Source organism: Zonotrichia albicollis, chromosome 20 (genome assembly GCF_047830755.1).
Source record: "Zonotrichia albicollis isolate bZonAlb1 chromosome 20, bZonAlb1.hap1, whole genome shotgun sequence".
NCBI classification, from domain to species: domain Eukaryota; kingdom Metazoa; phylum Chordata; class Aves; order Passeriformes; family Passerellidae; genus Zonotrichia; species Zonotrichia albicollis.
Genome location: NC_133838.1, coordinates 10,549,904 through 10,569,188, shown reverse-complemented (window position 1 = coordinate 10,569,188; position 19,285 = coordinate 10,549,904). Strand labels below are relative to the sequence as shown.

Genomic DNA, 19,285 nt, shown 5'->3' with positions numbered 1-19,285 from the left:
GCCGTGAATTTTGGGGTTGTTCATCCACAGAGCTGTGCTGAGCTGTATTTACAGAGGCAGGGCCGCGAATATCCTGCAGCTCCAGCAGAGCTAATGCTGCTTTTCTCCTCGGGATAAAGACCAGCCTGAAAAGCTGGTTTGCTTCCTCCCAGCCTTGACCTGCAGGGCACGAGTGTCTGTCTGGGGACGCTGGGTCAGGCACCCAGAGACTGCAGGGAAGCGCTGGGAATAGGGAATGCCAGGAAGGGAAGGAGCTGAGCTGCACGGAGCTCTGGGGTGGATGAGATCCTGCACGTGAAGCAGCACCGAGCTGGATCAGAGCTGGTGCTGAGCAGTTGTCCTAGAGCTGCATCCTGAACTTTCTGTCCAGCGTGGATGGAGGGGACAGGGGACAGCTGTGAGTTGAGACAGCCGAGAGCAGCACTGGCATAGGAATGCCAGGAAGGGAAGGAGCTGAGCTGCACAAAGCTCTGGGGTGGATGAGATCCTACACTTGAAGCAGCACTGGGGTGGATCAGAGCTGGTGCTGAGCACAGATCCTCAGAATGCTGCACAGTTGTGCTAGAGCTGCATCCTGGCCTGTCCATCCATGGTGTCCAGCGTGGATGGAGGGGACAGGGGACAGCTGTGAGCTGAGACAGCTGAGAGCAGCCCTGGGCTGAGAGCAGCGCTGGCAGCAGCAGCGCTGGGCAGGATGTGTCCGGCAGAGGTGGACAGGCAGCAGAGGGAATGTGCTGCATTTCCAGCTGCGCTGCTCCCGCAGCGTGGCAGCCAGGCCCTGCTGCATCCTGCTGAGCTCCTCCTGCATGCCCGGGGCTCCGTGGCCCTGACACCCCATCCCCTGCCAGCCAGAGCAGGATCCCAGCCGCAGTGGAGTGGTTCAGTCGCACGTGGACCATCAAATCCTCAAGTTTATCCTGCCTGTGCTCCCTCTCTGGGTGTGAAACTGCAGCTCTGCAGCCCCCCGAGGTCCTGGGGGTCTGGCAGGCTGCTTGTCACCCTCACGCGTGTCCCATTTGTGGTTGTGACAGCCCTGTTTCTGAGCATCCCTGCAGAACTCCCCGAGGCCTGCACACATGTGGGGACACACACGGGACACACACGGGACACGCACAGGATACACACACACACATGGGATACACACACACAGAGCCATGCGTGCTTTGCACACATGTGTGCATGGCAGAGCATTCACACCCCCCCAGCTGTGCACACTCAGCCACAACTCCCCAGTGCCCGTGTGCCACTCCACGCGTGTGACACGGCTGGGGTGGGGGGCTTGGGGACACGACACCCTCCCCGTGTGCGTGTGCACCGCTCATCTCCGCACCCCCAGTGCTGCACCAGCAACAGCGGCAGGAGCAGAACCCGGGGGTCACCTCCCCCTGCCCACACACGGCGGGGGCGGTGGAGCGGGGACCGTGAGGGAGCAGGGGGGGTCCCCACCGTGCCCGGTGCTGTCACACACCCGGTGCCCGGTGCTGCCACACACCCGGTGCTGTCACACACACGGTGCTGTCACACACTCGGTGCCCGGTGCTGTCACACTCGGTGCCCGGTGCTGTCACACACTCGGTGCCCGCTGCTGTCACACACACGGTGCCCGGTGTGTCACACCCGGTGCCCGGTGCTGTCACACACACGGTGCTGTCACACACCCGGTGCCCGGTGTGTCGCACGCCGCCCCGCTCCCGGCGCATGCAGCAAGTGCCCGAGCGGCGCGCGCCGCCGCCGCCCCCGCGCCCCCCGCTCCCCCAGCCCCCCCCTCTCCCTTCCCCTCCCCACCGCATCCGCCGCCGCCGCCGCCGCCACCGGGGCCCGGCGCGCTGCGCGCCCGCTCCCGGCCCCGCTCCCGGCCCCGCGCCCGCTCCCGGCCCCGCGCGCTGCCGCCGCCGCCGCCGCGCTCCCCCGGGCGCGCCCGGGCACCGGCTGCCACCGCCACCGCCGCCGCCGCCACCGCCGCTCGGGGATGGCCAGCCCGCTGCTCGCCGCGCCGCGCCGGGGCTACACGCGCTGCTAACGGAGCGCAGGTAAGGCGGCCACAATCTGATATCTCCCCCCTCTCCGGTGCACCGGCACCCCCCCGTTATCAGTGAACTCCCCCCCCCCCCCGCTCCTCCATCTCTTCCCCGGTGCGGCGGCTCCGCTCCCCCCCGGCGCGGCGCAGCGGGGGCGGCAGCTCGCCGGCGATGCGGGCTGCGGCGGCCGGTGCTGCCGCTTGGTAGAGCCCCGGTTCCACCGGGGGGACCCCCGCGGCTCCCGCCCCAACTTTGCTGCCCCGGCGGCCGCGGGGCTGCGGGAACGGGAGTTGCGGCCGCGCGGGTGCCCCGTGCCCGGTGCTCGGCGCGGGCAGCGGCGTCCCCGAGGCCGCCCCGGCCCTGCCGGGAAGTTGCGCGGGGCTGCGGCGGCGCGGAGGGCTCGGCAGCGGGGCTGGCGGAGAGCCGCGGCGTGCCCGGGGCTGCCGCTCCTTCCCCCGGTACTGCCGCTCCTTCCCCCGGTACTGCCGGTCCTTCCCCCGGTACTGCCGGTCCTTCCCTCGGTACTGCCGCTCCTTCCCTTGGGGTGCCGCTCCCCCGTTCTCCCGGGGCTGCCGCTCCTTCCCCCGGTACTGCCGGTTCCCCGTTCTCCCGGGGCTCCCGATCTCCTCCTCCCGCTCTGCCGCTCCCCCTCCCCGCTGGTTGCCGCTTCTCCGGTTCTCCCCTCGGCTTTGCCGGTTCCCCGGTGCCCCTCAGGACCCCCGTGCCCCCCTCGAGGCGCCGTTTCCTCCCTCCCTCCCTCCCGTTAAACCGTGCCCGGCTCCGGCCGCCCCACGGCGGAGGGGCTGCACGCGTGTCCGCGGGCACATGTGTGTTCGCTGGCACACGTGTGGAACCGCGGCGCGTGTCGCACAGCAAGGCCACGCGTGGGTGCGGGGCTCCCTGCTGGCATCCCCGCTGCGGGCACACGCGTGGATTGTGCCAGCCTGGCCAGCGTGGGTGCCCGGCGGGGATTGTCACCCTTGGGGCAGGGCCCCGGGGGCTGCGTGGGTGAAGCCTATGTCGTGGGTGGGTGGGTTCGTGGGTGGGTTCTCAGCCCTCCCCTGCGCTCCGGGGCTTTGTTCGGTGCCAGCGTGGGGTGCCACGGGGCCCGTGGGCGTGCGGGAGGGCACACGTGGGCACCGCGGGCACGTGCAGCACGCAGGTGGCAGCTTGGGGGGACCCGCAGCTCTTTCCGGGGGGACCTGCGAGCCCTGGCAGCGGTGGCACGGAGCGGTGCCAGGTGCGCCTCCCGCGCGTGTCACTTGTTGAGGACGGGGGAGGTTTTTGCGCAGCCGGCGCTGGGGGGGGACTGGCGGCAGCGCGGCGTGTGAACAACCCTTCCCTTTTCTAGGTCATGGCACCGCTGGCTGTGCTGGCCGCCGCCTGGCAGCCGGGGCCGCCGGTGACGCGGGGAGGTGGCCCCGGGGTGGCCGGGGCCGGGGGTTCAGTGCGGGGCGCACGTGGAGCGGGTGGCACGGGGCTGGCTCTGAGCTGTGCCACTGGGGTTGTCCCCAGGGCTTGGGCACAGCGTTGTCCCTGCTTTGAAGGCCGTGCTGAGCTGAGGGGGGTCGTGGGGAGGCTCCGTGGGCTCGCATGGGGAGGAGCGGGGTGGCGCAGCTGTTGTCACTGTCACCGTCACTGTCACCTGGCAGGGAGGGTCCGCTCCCCGCTACCAGCAGGGCTCCTTGGTGATGGCACGGTGGCACTGGATGTGGGGCTGGCCGTGTGGCAGTGCCAGCCCTGCTGTGCCAGAGCACGGAGCCTGGCAGCAGCTCCTCTGCCAGGCCTGTCAAGCCTTGTCACCGGCCCCAGCTCTGATCCAAGGAGCCAGGATCCTACAAATTCGGGCTGTGCTGGAGAGAAAACGGGCACGGAGCGGGCACAGCGGGATCTCGCCCTCCAGCTGGGAGCCGCGTGGCAGAGGGGCTCCAGAGCCGGCTGGGACACGCTGCCAGCTCTTCCCAGCTCCTTCTGCTTCTTCTCAACACCTCCAAGGACCTTTGGCTGTGGAATGTTCAGCCTGGAGTCACTCCCTGCCATGCTGGAAATGCCACCGGGGGTGCCCGGCTCTCCCCGCTGGTGCAGAGCTCTGCCCTGGCACCAAGCTCACCGTTGTGGGATCAGATGGGATTTCCACCAGCCAGGGTGTCCCCATTGCTGCCACTTCCCCTCATCCCATGGGGATTTTCAGATGGGATGGGAGCTGCAGGATGGATTCCCCATTTCCTGGAGGAAGATGATGCTCCAGCTCTGCGGTGCTGTGATGCCTCCACATGGATGCTTCTCCATGGGAACTTGGATTGAGGCCCTGCAAACTCATTTCCTACCACGGGCCCGTCCTCTAATGGGGACAAGGCTGGCTTGGAGCCACCTGGCTCGGTTGCCAAATGTCAGAAGCTCTTCAGCTCCTCGCTGCTCACGAGGGCCATTGTGTCCCCCCTGTGCTGCTCCTCTCTGTTCCTTCTTGATGTCCTCCAAGAGCAGGATGGAGCCAGGTCCCTTCTCTCCCTGGAGCGCCTCAGAAGATCATGGTGGGGATGGATCTGGATGAGATAATGGGTATAAAAAAAATCCCCTTTTGGGGTGAGAACAGAACCCCTCTTTGGAGCCTTCCTGGGTCTCCCAGCCCTCCAGAATGGAGCTGATGGAAAAGAGGGGCTCACATCCCAAAGATGTGGAAGAAACTCCTTGGAAGAGGCTGTGGGAGCACCGTGGGCTGCTGCAGCCCCTGAAGCTGAGGGGGTTTTTGCCTCCAGGGACCCCCCCAGCTGTGCAGGTCCAAGGGGGAGGCAGCACCCACCATTCCCTGGCACAGCAAATCCCCAATCCCGGCGGAGATTTCTCTGCGCTGTCTCCCGGCCTTGCTTTTTGGAGTGGAGTTTCACCAACAGCAGTTAAGTAAAATAAATAAAGAGGCCTGTGCCTGCCAGTGCTCGCGAGGCCGCGCCAGGGATTGGCAGAGCGGCACCATTAATTACAGCGCGGCACCGCTGCCAGCCTGCCGGCTCCAGGAGGGGCCGTGGCAGCACGCCGGGGAGCCAGAGGGACAAGGGAGACGTGGAATCGTGGAAGGGAGGGGAAACGTGCTCCTGGATGCTGAGGGAATTGTGCCAGGGTGGGTGGAAGCAGCTGGGAGATCGCTGCGCCCGCTGGGTGTCTGTGTGCGCACACGCGTGTGCAAGCGTGTGCCGAGCAGGGATTCATGTTTTTGGGGGGATTGCAGTAGTTTTTGCCAGGAATGGTGCTGATGTGTTGGTGGAAGTGCTGGGAGCTCACAGGAGGAGCTTTGGGGCAGCTTTGGATTCCCTGGATGCCTTTGAATCCCGGGGGTTGTAGGGCAGTGGGAATTTGTGGCGCTGCGTTTGTCACTGTCACCTCTGGGTGGGCACAGATGGCATCCCATGGGATGGAGCCCCACGGCTTTGCCGTTCCTGTTCCTTTCGGCAGGGAAATGAGGCTGTTCCATGCTGGATCAACCACCCAGGATGCACCAGCCCTTCCTCACTTTTTACTCCTTTATCCTAAGCCATGCTCATGTCAGGAATTTTCCTGGATCAGGTCTTTTTTTTTTTTTTTTCCCCATGGATTTTGTATTTTTTACAGCCTGTTAAAAGAACGATTGGGTTAAAAACCACATCCCCCCACCCCCAAATCTCCTTTAATCGTTTCTCAGATTATTGATGCTTTGGTGCTGCACATTTATCACTTTTTTGGGGACTCGCTGGTTGTCCCCGGCTTTTCCTGATCACGATCTGCGCTCCTGCCGTTCCGGGATGATGGAGCTGGACCGGGATCCAGCCAAAATCCAGGCAAAACATCCTCAGGGAAACAACCTGTTTGTGCACGGGGAGCAGTGCCGTGCCGTGGCCGGGCAGAGCCGAGCCGCGCTCTGATCCTGCTTTTCCAGGAGCGAAATTCCAGCAGGGATGCGAGGCAGGGATGGAGAGAGAGCGGCGAGCCCGAGCTGTCGCTTCCGCCCGCCCGGCCGCTTTCCCAGAGCTCTGTGATGGCTCTTTAAAAGCTTTAATTAAAGCTCTAAACCCACCCCCTTCCCTGCGCTCGGGCGGCAACAAAGGCAGATGGAAGGGATTGCAGCGTGCCAGGCTGTGCCCGCCGTGCTCCGGGTGGCATCGCTGTGCCCGCCGCGCTCCGGGTGACATCGCTGTCCCCAGGGAGCACCGGCGGGGCGCAGGGGGGGGTCCCTGGGTGGTTCAGGGGGTTCATCCCGCATGGATCGAGGCGGTTCGGGGCGCAGCGGGGGTGATGCCAGCGCGGCCGTGCCCTGGCACCGCGGCCGGGCTGGGCTCCCCCGAGCCGGGCAGCGCAGACGGTGACGCCGCAGGGCTCCGTGTCCCCGCCGTGCTGATGGCTGGGGGTGATGGTGACCCCTGGGCAGCTCCAGCCGGGTGACTCCGTGGCACAGATGTTAAAAATCTCCTCGGCCCCTTCGCAGATCAGTGAAATATTTTCACTGCGGCGCAGGCAGGGAGCGGGGCTGGTGCCGAGCGAGCTCCGGTGCAGCCCCGGCCGTGGCTCCGCTCAGGCAGCCGCAACCAGGAGGAGGTTTTGGGGCTGGGAGGAAGCTCCGCATATCCCAGAACAGCTGGATCATGCGTGCCTGGAGAGGTGAGGAGCGGGCTGTGTGCATCCCCGAGGATGGGTGGGTGGGTGGATGGGTGGATGGATGGATGGATGGATGGATGGATGGATGGATGGATGGATGGATGGATGGTGCTGCCGGAGCGTCCTCCCTGCTCGCTGCTGCTGCTGGGCGAGGGAAGCAAGCACCATCTTGTGTCCCTGCCAGGCTGCGGGAGCCCCGGGAGCTCGCTGCAGAGCGGCAGCGTGTCCCTGCCTGACCTCCTCCTCCTCTCCCTCCTCCTCCTCCTCTCCCTCCTCCTCCTCCTCCTCCTCTCGCGGCTCTCCGAGGGGGCTGCGACTCTCGGGGGGGACCCCAGGTTCTCCAGCAGCACCGTTGGGGGATGCCCCGCTCCGGCTGCACTTGGAATTCGGTGCTTTTGGATCTCTCCTGTTGCATTTCTCTGGCTGGAGATCAGAAGAACCGGAGGGTTTTAATCCGGGAAAATGGAGTTTTCTTTCAGCCCTGCTTGCATCGGGGAGATCCAGCCGGCTCTGCTCCATCCCAGCCCCTCTCCCCGTGCCCTGGAGGGGGGAACGCCAGCACCGAACCCTCCCCTCCGTGCTGCCGGAGCCAGCGCCAGCCTGTTGCATGAGAACCGGGATATTTTTAGCTCTTTAATGTCCCCGGAGTGGCTCCAGCTGCAGGCTCGGCCAAGTGTCCCTCCCGATGAGCCGGGGATGCCCCAGTACCAGCATCTCGGGCAGGGGTGGCTCCGGAACAGGATTTGGTGTTTGAGGGTGGTTTGGGAGCAGGATTTGGTGTTTGAGGGCGATTTGGGAGCAGGATTTCGTGTTTGAAGGTGGTTTTGGAGCAGGATTTGGTGTTTGGGAGCAGCATGTGCTGTTTGAGGGTGTTTGGGGAGCAGGATTTGGTGTTTGAGGATGTTTAGGGAGGAGGGTTTGGTGTTTGAGGGCAGTTTGAGAGCAAGATTTGGTGTTGAAGGGTGTTTTGGAGCAGAATTTGGGTGTTTGAGGGTGGCTCAGGAGCAGGATCTGGTGTTTGAGGGCAGTTTTGGAGCAGGGTTTGCTGTTTGAGGGCAGTTTTTGAGCAGGGTTTGCTGTTTGAGGGAGCAGGATTTGGTGTTTGAGGGTGTTTAGGGAGCAGGATTGGGTGTTTGGGGAGCAGGATTTGCAGTTTGAGGGTGTTTGGGGAGCAGGATTTGCAGTTTGAGGGTGGTTCTGGAGCAGGATTTGCTGTTTGAGAGCAGTTTTGGAGCAGGATTTGCAGTTTGAGGGCGAGGATGAGCATCCCCTATGCTGTGCCAACGCTCGGCATCCCCAGCACACGGCTGGGCGGAGACCTCAGCGATTTTGGAATCAACCTCAGCCATGGCATCTGGCCCTGTGGCCACCTCCTGGATGTCCCCTGGTGTCCCCAGGGCTGTCCCTTTGCCCCGGGCACGGGCTGAGTGATGCTGCCACGTTCGCGGCGGCCTCGGCCTCTGTAGAGCCGCGCTCCGGGCTCGCTTAATAAGGCCACGGCGTGCATTATTTTATTAATGAGGTATTAAAAAGCTGTTCATGGCCATGCTATGCATTCCCAGAGAGGCATCCAAGAAATCTGTGCTGAGCAGTGACTGTTCACCCAGTGCTTGGTTCTTAGGATAGCTATGGGGACACCACGCTGCTGGAGTGTCACTGTGAACCCCCAGAATGTCACCCCGAGCTGCCAGCCTGTCCCCACCATGCTCCAGGATGAGCTCCAAGGGTTTTTCTAGCTCTGTCTGAAGTTGGTGGCTCCATGCCCAGGCTGTGCTTGGCCAGGGGTGAGCCATGGGTGGGGGGATCATTGCAGTGGGGTCCTGCGGGGTTGGGATGTTGCTGTGGTGGTTTTGGGGTGAATTAGTCACTCTGTGCTGCACTGTCCCCAACCTGGGCACTCATTGGCACTGCAAGGAGTCCCCTGTAATGCTGCAAGGTGGCAGATGGGGACAGGGACCATGTGGGGACAGGGACCAAGAGGGGACATGGGATGCTGCTTGCACACAGCATCCCAGTTACCCCATGTCACCTCCCGGTTCATGTCCCCACTTGTCCCCAGGCTCAGGGCAGGGTGCTGACCCCCAGCTCAGCTCCCCAGCGCCCAAACCTCTTGGTAAGCCCCTGTCTGTGTGTCCATCTGTCTGTCCGCAGGGCAAATGCCATAGGATGACCGCTGCTGGTCCCCTCTTACTGGCTGTGATTTCGTCTGTCCTGTGGCTCACGCGGGGCTTCGACCCGGCTCCCAGCGCCTGCTCCGCCCTGGCCTCCGGCGTCCTCTACGGCTCCTTCTCCCTCAAGGACCTGTTCCCCACCATCTCCTCGGGCTGCTCCTGGACCCTGGAGAACCCCGACCCCACCAAGTACTCGCTCTACCTCCGCTTCAACCGGGAGGAGCAGGTGTGCACCCACTTCTCGCCCATGGTGCTGCCGCTCGACCACTACCTGGCCAACTACACCTGCGACCCCCGGGGCGAGGCCAGCCCTGCGCCCACCCCCCAGCACCCGGAGCAGCAGCAGCAGGAGGAGGAGGAGGACGAGGAAGCCGAGCTGGAGCTGTGCGAGGGCACAGGACCCTTCACCTTCCTGCACTTTGACAAGAACTTCGTGCAGCTGTGCCTGGCGGCCGAGCCCGAGGCGGCCCCGCGGCTGCTGGAGCCGCAGGCGCTGGAGTTCCGCTTCGTGGAGGTGCTGCTCATCAACAACAACAACTCCAGCCAGTTCACCTGCAGCGTGCTGTGCCGCTGGCTCGAGGAGTGCCTGCAGGCACCCGGTGCCCGCCGCTGCGGCTTCACCCACGCCGGCTGCAGCTGCCAGGCCGAGAGCGCCCCGGTGCCCCGGCGCAACGGCACCCGGCCCCCCACGCCCACCCCGGTGCCTGCCGCGCCCGACTGCTGCCCCACCGAGCTGCATCCCGCCAATGCCAACGAGCTCGAGCTGCCCGAGGTGCCCCACGGTGAGTGGGGAGCAGGGATGGGAGCCCTGTGTGGTGGTGGGGGTCTCTGGGTGATGCCAGTGCTGGTGGAATGGGTGGGTTCTGCCTGTGTGGGGTACACGGGGAATGGGGAGGGTGGGAATGGGGCAGGGGGTGGGTCCTGCTTGCGTGAGATCTGTGGGGCTGGAATGTGCAAGATGGGGACTGGGAATGGGGCAAGGAATGATGCAATGGGTGGATCCTGGGGCTGAAGGATGCCGTTTGGGAACTGGGTATGGGGCAATGGATGGATCCTGGGGCTGGAGGTGCCAGTGGGGCACTGGGAATGGGGCAATGGATGGATCCTGGGGCTGGAGGTGCCAGTGGGACACTGTGTATGGAGCAGGGAATTCACAGGATGGATGAATCCTGCCTGAGCACACTCCTCAGGGCAGGAGGGTTTTGTACATGGAGCAAGGAATCCACAGGATGAATCCTGCCTGAGAACACTCCCAGGGCAGCATGGTGCCAACTGAGCACTGGGCATGGAGCAGGGAATCCATGGAATGGATGAATCCTGCCTGAGCACACTCCTCAGGGCAGGAGGGAGCTGTGCATGGAGCAGGGAATCCATGGGATGGATGAATCTTCTCTGAGCCCACTCCCAGGGCAGGATGGTGCCAACTGAGCCCTGGACATGGAACAGGGAATCCATGGGATGGATGAATCCTGCCTGAGCACACTCCTCAGGGCAGGAGGGAACTGTGCATGGAGAATCCATAGGATGGATGAATCCTGCCTGAACGTGCTCCCTTAGGGCTGGAAGTTTCCAGCGGGACACTGAGCATGGAGCAGGGAATCCCTGCATAGAGCAGGGAATCCATATGAGTTCAAATCCATGGAGCTGCATCTTGCTCTGCCCTCGCTGTGGCCCAGCCATCTCTGGGAACACCACGGTGACCCCACCATGCCAGGGCTGATGCCAGGGCTGCTCTGGCACATCCCTCATGGCTCCCTGGCATCACTCACCGCCTCCCTGGCACGGGGCAGGAGCAGGAGCCAACTCGCTCTGCCCCGCTGGAGACGCGGAAAACAATTTGCAGGTAAAATGACCCTTTGCCGTGGCAAATTACCCTTGACTGCCGCAGCCCGGGCGCTTGTTATTCCAGGCAGGATGTCACGGCCGGGCTGTTAACCAGGCGGAATGAGGCCATTTGCTCGTTCCGGGATTGTGGGAACGGCTGAGGATAAAGGAGCCGGCCCCAGGATCTGCCTTGCCCTGGGGTGTGACGGTGTTGGCAGGGGTCTCAGGTTGGGGGAAGAAATGAGGATTTGACTCCGTGTTTCACAAAGCTTGATTTATTATTTTATGATATATGTTATATTGAAACTATACTAAAAGAATAAAAGAAAGGATTTCTTCAGAAAGCTGGCTAAGAATAGAATAAGAAAGAATGATAACAAAAGTTTTGTCTCTGACTCTCTGTCCGAGCCAGCTGGGCTGTGATTGGCCATTAATTAGAAACATCTAACATGGTGTTAGCATTCAGAAACACATAATCATGAGAATGATTATATGCAGGTGCTTTTCTTGAAGAGCTCTGGGTGTCAGGGGTACAAACCCAAATCTGACCCCGACATTTTATATTCTATCATTATATAACTTTCATGTTAATTATTAAACTTATATTGTTCTGTTGTATACATATATTTCATCCAAGCATGGGTTCCTCGTGTTCCCCCTCAAACTTCTAACAGAGTTTCTCATGATTCTTCTTACCATTAAACAATAATTATATTTAATTATTAAACAATAATCACATCTAACAATTATATCATTTATCATATACTGCTTACGCAGGTGAAATTTCACACGATCTGGCAAACACAAAGCCTAACATTTTCAGAGTCTATTTTTAACATTTTTCCGGGGTCCCACCAAGTCTAGCTTCTTTCTAATTCCCCGGATTTTATGATTTTAAAACATTATACTATCAACGGGCCGATCACAGATCCACCTGTTGCATTCCACAGCAGCAGATAATCGATGTTTACATTTTGTTCCTGAGGCCTCTCAGCTTCTCAGGAGGAAAAATCCTAAAAAACCAAGATTTTTCATAAAAGATGTCTGCGACACCACGGTGCTGCCCATGCCTGTGGTGCCAAGCCTGGCGAGGTGACGAGGGGATTTTGGGACACATCTGGCCAGATGTTTTCCCTTCAGCAGCCTCAGGGTGATGTGTGGGCAGGAGAAATCCCCGACAAGGCTGTGTGGGGTTTTTATCCGGCAGATTAGGTGGCGGGGCCGGGCCGGGGGTGGGTGTAGAGATAATTTCATTGGGCTTTAGCATTTATTTCAGGAGCTAAATGTCATTATGGGCAGATCCCCCAGTAAATCCCCGGTCCCTTACAGCTGCAGGGCTCTAAATCGCCTCATCCCGAGGGGAGCTGCTTGAGCTGATTGCATTTTATGAGTTTTTTTCATGTTTTGGTTTATTTCCCCCCCTATAAAAGCCACTCCCCGTTGGGTGATTAAGAGCTCAGGGCTGGGGTCAGGTGCCAGCCCCAAGGTCAGCCTGGCTGACCCTGTGCCCGAGGGGTGACACCTGTGGTGGCTGGGGCTGCCTGTGGAGGAGGGAGATCCATGGTTGGATGGAGAAGGAGATCCAGGATGGGATTGGGAATTGGGATCCAGGATGAAGAACGGGGATCCAGGATGGGTAGGAGAATTGGGATCCCCAATGGAGAAGGCAAATCCACGATGGGATTGGGAATTGGTATCCACTATGGAGAAGGGGGATCCAGGATGAGATGGAGAATTGGGATCCACTATGGAGAAGGGAGATCCACGATGGGATGGAGAATTGGGATCCATCATCATGAAGAAGGGAGATCCAGGATGGGATTGGGAATTGGGATCGATCATGGAGATTGGGAATTGGGATCCATGATGGAGAAGGGGGAATCCATGATGGGATTGAGAATTGGGATCCACGATGGGATTGAGAATTAGGATCCCAGATGGTGGGATCCAGGATGGGATTGGGAGTTGGAATCCACGATGGAGAAGGGGGATCCAGGATGAGATGGAGAATTGGGATGCAGGATGGGATTAAGAGTTGGGATTCAGGATGGGATTCAGAATTAGGATCCAGGATGGGATTGGAAATTGGGATGCAGGATGGGATGGAGAAGGGGGGTCCAGGATGAGATTGGGAATTGGGATCCATTGTGGAGATTAGGAACTGGGATCCGCGATGGAGAAGGGGCAATCCATGATGGGATTGAGAATTGGGATTCAGGATAGGATTGAGAATTAGGATCCAGGATGGGATTGGGAGTTGGAATCCACGATGGAGAAGGGGGATCCAGGATGGGATGGAGAATTGGGATGCAGGATAGGATGGAGAAGGGGGATCCAGAATGGGATTGAGAACTGGGTTATAGGATGGAATGAAGAATTGGGATCCACAACAGAGGATTGGGATGCAGGATGGGATGGAGAATTGTGATCCAGGATGGGATGGAGAATTGCGATTCAGAATGGGATGAAAAAGGGGGATCCAGGATGGGATGGAGAAGCAGGATGCTCCTCCAGGGGCCCCAGCACATCCCCAGGGGTGGCTCAGCGGGGTTATTCACCCTGAGCCGGGCACAGGGCCCTGGCCTGGGGTGTCCCTGCAGAGCTGGCAGGGCTCAGTGCCACATTCCGCCTCTCCGGCTGCCACGGCCGCAAACTCCAGCTCCTTCTCCAAATTACATTTGACATTCAATTAAAGGCCGGAGCGCCCGGGGGCTCAGTGTTATTGCAGTGCCAGAGCCACGGGGGTGACGTGCTGCCACGGCCACCCCTGGTGCCACACCACTGATGGTGTCACCGCTCCGAGCCGCGGGACCGCATCACAGAGCGCCCTTCATGCAGCTGGGGGGGGGTCCCAGCTCCCACCTGGCCTCCCCCCAGCCCCCCAGGGTGGAGAATGGTCCCCTTTGAGGGGGATGGATGGTGGCACGCAGGGCCGGGGGCTGAATGGCGCCTGTGAGCTGAGGCTTGGCGGGCGCCCAGCGCTGATCTCAGCGGCTCCTGCGCCGCAGCGACGCGGGGCTGGCACCGGCCCAGAGCCTGCCCACAGCCCTGACCCCGGGGTGCCCGGTGCCCACGTCATACCCGCTCCCCCGGGGGGGCTCAGAGATGAGGTTGGAGCCACGTGGGAGTTTTGTGGGTGAATTTGGGTGTATTTCATGCCCTGACTCTGGGGTTCCCGGTGCCCACGTCATCCCCGCTCTGCCAGGGGGAGTCAGGGATGAGGTTGGAGCCACGCGGGTGGGTTGGAAGTTTGTGGGGTGACTTTGGGTGTGTTTGATGCCCTGACCTCGAGTCATCCCCACTGCCAGGGGGAGTCAGGGATGAGGTTGGAGTTTTGTGGGGTGACTTTGGGTGTGTTCAATGCCCTGACCCTGGGTCATCCCCACTGCCAGGGGGAGTCAAGGATGAGGTTGGAGTTTTGTGGGGTGACTTTGGGTGTGTTCAATGCCCTGACCCCGGGGTCCCCAGTGCTCGCGTCATCCTCACTCCCCCGGGGGCGTTCAGGGATGAGGTTGGAGCCATGTGGGTGAGCTGGAGTTTTTGGGGTGACTTTAGCTGTGTTCAATGCCCTGACCCCGAGTCATCCCCACTGCCAGGGGGAGTCAGGGATGAGGTTGGAGCCACGTGGGGGTTTTGTGGGTGAATTTGGGTGTGTTTCATGCCCTGACTCTGGGGTTCCCGGTGCCCACATCATCCCTGCTCTGCCAGGGGGAGTCAGGGATGAGGTTGAAGCCACGTGGGGGTTTTGTGGGTGAATTTGGGAGTGTTTCATGCCCTGACTCTGGGGTTCCGGTGCCCACGCCATCCCTGCTCTGCCAAGGGGATTCAGGGATGAGGTTGGAGCCATTTGGGTGTGTTGGAGGTTTGTGGGGTGACTTTGGGTGTGTTTCATGCCCTGACCCGGGGGTCCCCCAGTGCCCACATCATCCCTGCTCCCCAGGGCATTCAGAGATGAGGTTGGAGCCATGTGGGGATTTTGTGGGTGACTTTGGGTGTGTTTCATGCCCTGTCCCCAGTGCCCAGTTCCCGCGTCATCCTCGCTCCCCCAGAGGGGTTTCAGGGATGAGGTTGGAGCCATGTGGGTGAGCTGCAGGTTTGTGGGGTGACTTTGGGTCTGTTCGACCCCGCTGCTCCACAATCCAGGTGGTGTGACCCCTCTAAAGACCCCCAAAGCTGTAACTCCCTCTTTTTGCTGTGTTGAGGCCAAGCACCTCCAATTTTGGGTTTTCCTCGCCCCAAACCCATCCCTGCTCAGAAACCAACTCCCAGAGAGGTGCTGCTGGGACAAGGACACAACCAACCTTGGGATTCACCTTGATGTCCCCAAAAAACACCCCTGGATGTCCCCAAAATCCCCTCCCATGCTTGTCCCCACCACCTGGGGGACCCGTGGGCAGGCTGGGGTGCGGTGCTGGGGTTGGCTGCAGCCTCCTGGTGGTGACAGGCAAGGATTTAGAGCTCTCCGAAGGAAATTGAATTTGGTGTCTCTGTCGAACACAGCCAGGGAGAACGCCCTCGTATATCCTTGGGATTTATGGCTTTCCCCGGGCTCTTGCTGTGTTGTGTGTAATTCTGCTGCTCCCAGAGGGGGTCGGCCCTATGGGGAATTCAGCCCCACAGACCCCCCTGGGCATCCCCTCGGTGTCCCTGTGTGTCTCCCATTCCCCTGGGAATTCTGGAGTGGGATGTCCAAGGACAGGATCTGAGGGTGCCAACAAGGAGCCCTGAAGGATTACCCCAATTTAAGACAAAACATGATAAATTAGTGGTTTTTTGCCAGCACAACCGTTCTGCTGTGGCGCTCCCAAAAGGGGGATGGCCCTATGGGGAATTCAGCCCCACAGACCCCCCTGGGCATCCCCTCAGTGTCCCCCTGTGCCTCCCATTCCCCTGGGAATTCCGGAGTGGGATGTCCAAGGACAGGATCTGAGGGTGCCTGCCAACCCTGAAGGGTTACCCCAATTTGAGGCAAAACATGATAAATTTGTGGTTTTTTGCCAGCACAACCGTTCTGCTGTGGCACTCCCAAAAGGGGGATGGCCCTATGGGAAGTTCAGCCCCACAGACCCCCCTGGGCATCCCCTTGGTGTCCCTGTGTGTCTCCCATTCCCCCGGGAATTCTGGCGTGGGATGTCCAAGGACAGGATCTGAGGGTGCCAACAAGGAGCCCTGAAGGATTACCCCAATTTAAGGCAAAACATGATAAATTTGGGGCTTTTTGCCAGCACAAGCAGTGCCAGAGCAGGCTGTGCTCCCTGCCTGGTGTCCCTGCTCTGTGTCCCAGTGGGTGCCACCGCATGCCCAAAGCGAGCTGGCAATGCCAGCTGTCCCCATGCCACCTCCCCATCCCACCATCCCTTGGGGACATGGCTGTGTTTGTCTGGCAGTGCTTGTGCCATCCCTGGCTGCTTTCCTGGCTGTCACAGCAGCGCAATGACCACACCATTTTTGGGGGTGGCATCCCGGGGGTGGCACCGATGGCGCTGTCCCTCTGTCCCCATGGCACATCCAGCTAGGATGAATCCATGTGAGCTCAGATTTGGGGACAGGAGTCCCTCTGGAGGACAGGGAGATGTCCCAGGGGTGTGAGGGACGCTGAGGGAGGTGTCCCCCTGTGCCTGCAGCCGCGTCCCCCACCGGGCCCCGCACACGGCCAGTTAATTTCACGCCAAGTGCCCTTGATGGATCACTTGTTATTTTTGGTGAGCCGAGCCATAAATTTGTGCCACCTCACTGCAGCGAGCTGATAAGTGGGGACAGGAGAGCACCTCCGCCTGGTACTGTGGGGACATTGGCACCCTGCCTGCACCAGGGACGTGGCACCCCGGGCTGGGGTCCAGCTGGGACATTTTGGGGTAGCTGTGACACGTTTGGGGTGCTGGGAGCATGATCAGTGATGCTCCACCAGGTTTTGCTCTCAGGGATGTCAGCACGGAGCCAGGCACTCCTGAAATGTCCTGCACTGGCCTGTCCCCATCCCTGTCCCCATCCCTGTCCCCTGCCCACTCTCATTTTGGCCATTTCTCTCCCCTAGGCAATGCAGTCGAGGAGAACCAGAAGGTGAAGACCCAGTGGCCACGCTCAGCGGATGAACCCGGGGTCTACATGGCCCAGACAGGTACCAGGGACAGGCAGGGGGACACTGGTGACACCAGGCTCGTGCACCTGGCCAGGGGTGACAGAGATGGAGCGACTCCCTTTGGCTCCCTGCCCACGGACTGCCTTAATTTGTTCCATTTATATATTTTTTCCTCTGCACTTTCCTCCGAGGGTTGTAAAGCAAAAGCAGGGGAAAAAAAAATCTATTAATTGTTTCGTTCAAACGTATTTATTTGGCAAATCCATCTGGGTAATTTGAACGTGCTGCTCCCCCCTCCCCAGCCTCCCTGATTTATGGTCGGAGGGCTCGGAGGCGAGCGGGGAGATGGATGAGCCCCAGCTCTGCTCCACGTGCAGAATTCCCACCACACTCGGCTGCTCACGGGGTTCCTGCCCCACTGGGAGCTCCTGGGTGACCCCAGGGGTGGCCCTGTCCTGCTCCTGTGACACGGAGCAGCCCCAGCACGTTGTCACAGCCGCGGGTGACGCGGAGCCCACGTTGTGCTTGTCTGCAGGACAAACGGTCCCCTCTGGAGCCCTCCCCCATCCATCCCTGTTTAATTTAAACGGATGGGCTCTGCTGCTGGGCTGTCCAAGAGCCTCAGAGACATCATCAACCTTAATAAGAGCCGGTTGTTGTAAATGTCAGCGTGTGACGGGGTGGGGAGAGGGAGAGGCAGAGGGCTGCCTGTGCTGCCCAGGCTGTCCACCCTGTTTGTGCTGCCCACTGCCCACCCTGTCTGTGCTGCCCACTGCCCACCCTGCCCACCCTGTCTGTGCTGCCTGTGCTGCCCACTGACCACCCTGCCCAGGCTGCCCACTGACCACCCTGCCCAGGCTGTTTGTGCTGCCCGCTGACCATTCTGCCCACCCTGCCAGTGCTGCCCACCCTGTCCATGCTGCCCATTGACCACCCTGCCCACCCTGCCCACCATGGCTGAGCTGTCCACTGACCACCCTGCCCTGTCCACGCTGCCCACTGCTCACCCTGTCTGTGCTGCCCACCCTGCCCATCCTATGCTACCCATATTGCCCACTGCCCACCCTGCTCACCCCACTCACCCTGTCCACCCAACTCACCCTGCCTATGCTGTCCCTGCCGCCCACTGACCACTCTGCCCTTCCTGCTGACCCCACCCGTGCTGCCCACTGACCACCCTACCCATTCTGTCCACCCTGTCCACCCAACTCACGCTGTCCCAGCTGCCCACTGCCCACCCTGCCTGTGCTGCCATCCCCTCCCAGCTCAGACCCTGTCCCTCACACCAGCTGCCACCCCCTGCCCCAATCCCTTCCCCACCTCCATCTGCAGCCTCACCTCAGTGCCACCCTCAATGTCACCCGTGTCACCCACACCCTGTCATCCTCCCTGCTGCTCTCACTGGTGCCACCTCCCTGTCCCTGCTGGCATGTCCCCTGTCCCCTGTGCCCCGCGGGCTCTCAGGCTCGCTGTCTCTCCCAGGGGACCCGGCGGCGGAGGAGTGGTCGCAGTGGAGCGTGTGCTCGCTGACCTGCGGCCAGGGCTCCCAGGTGCGGACGCGCTCCTGCGTCTCCTCTCCCTACGGGACGCTGTGCAGCGGGCTGCTCCGGGAGACGCGCACCTGCAACAACACCGCCACCTGCCCAGGTACGGGGGACACCAAGGACAGCGCGGGGATAGCGTGGGGACACCGCGGGGACAGCGCGGGGCTGTGCTGCCGGCTCCCCGCAGGCGGGTGGGGACAGAGAGAACGCGTTTCTGGGACGTCTCTGGGGTCTCCTCGGCGTGCTGTGGATGTTGCTGGGATGTTTCTGGGGTGTCCTCAGGGTGCTGTGGTGGATGAGAAGGCTGGCTTGGCGTGGTTGTGGATGCTCTGAGTGCTGTTGGCATCCCTCCATCCTCTCTTGGAATGGGTACCCTGCACCCCTGTGCCCTGTCAGGGATGTTGCTGCCAGGGATTGCCTCGGAAATTCCTTTTCATCCTCTCTCCTGGTGAGCTGTGGGCTCCTCCTGGATGTCCCCGAGGCTTTGTGCTGGAGCCTGGGGGATTTGGAGCCTGGCATTCCAAGGGGTTACTCCTGACATGGGGTAGGAGGGGGCTGAGCTGCTCGGTGACTCGAGGCAGGTGACAGCAGGATCTCCTTTCCATCCTCTCTCCTGGTGGGCTCCTCCTGGAGGTTTTGTGTGGGAGCCTGGTGGATTTGGACCCTGGCATTCCCAGGGGTTCCCCCTGAGCTGCTCGGTGACTCCAGCAGGATGCTGAGGATGTCCTGTCTGTCCATGGTGGTGTCCGTGTGTCTCATGTGGGACACTGGAGGGACCTCAGGGTGCCACAGTGGCAGCCACACTGCCATGTCCTAATCTGGGGTGTTTTGAGGGATTTTCACCCTCAGGACATGCAGTGTTGGTACTGGGGAGTGCAGCCCTGTCCTGGCACCCTGAGGACATCAGAGCTTGAGGAGGAGCATCCTTTAGGATGTTCCTGGAGTGCTGAGCTCCCGTGGATGTGAGGGGCAGATGGTGCTCGATGTGCTGACAGGGATTGGGGTGACCCCTGTGTCGCTTTGGGG

General features: G+C 61.0%; 1 protein-coding gene across 9 annotated transcripts in view; it reads left to right on the top strand.

Annotated features, from left to right (window-relative positions):
* The first annotated feature begins 1,132 nt into the window (after positions 1-1,132).
* Positions 1,133-19,285, top strand: part of ADGRB2 (adhesion G protein-coupled receptor B2) — a 39,913-nt gene continuing 21,760 nt past the window's right edge. For 7 of the 9 annotated variants that reach the window (XM_074555402.1, XM_074555400.1, XM_074555399.1 and 4 more), the window contains exons 1-4: positions 1,133-2,030; positions 8,793-9,594; positions 16,671-16,754; positions 18,198-18,362. In XM_074555402.1, the coding sequence (XP_074411503.1) occupies positions 1,155-2,030; positions 8,793-9,594; positions 16,671-16,754; positions 18,198-18,362 (1,927 nt within the window). In that variant the 5' untranslated portion in view covers positions 1,133-1,154. Of the gene's footprint in view, positions 2,031-3,711; positions 4,912-5,626; positions 6,645-8,792; positions 9,595-16,670; positions 16,755-18,197; positions 18,363-19,285 lie in introns of those variants that run through there. The other 2 variants (XM_074555403.1, XM_074555404.1) reach the window with 2 other exon arrangements.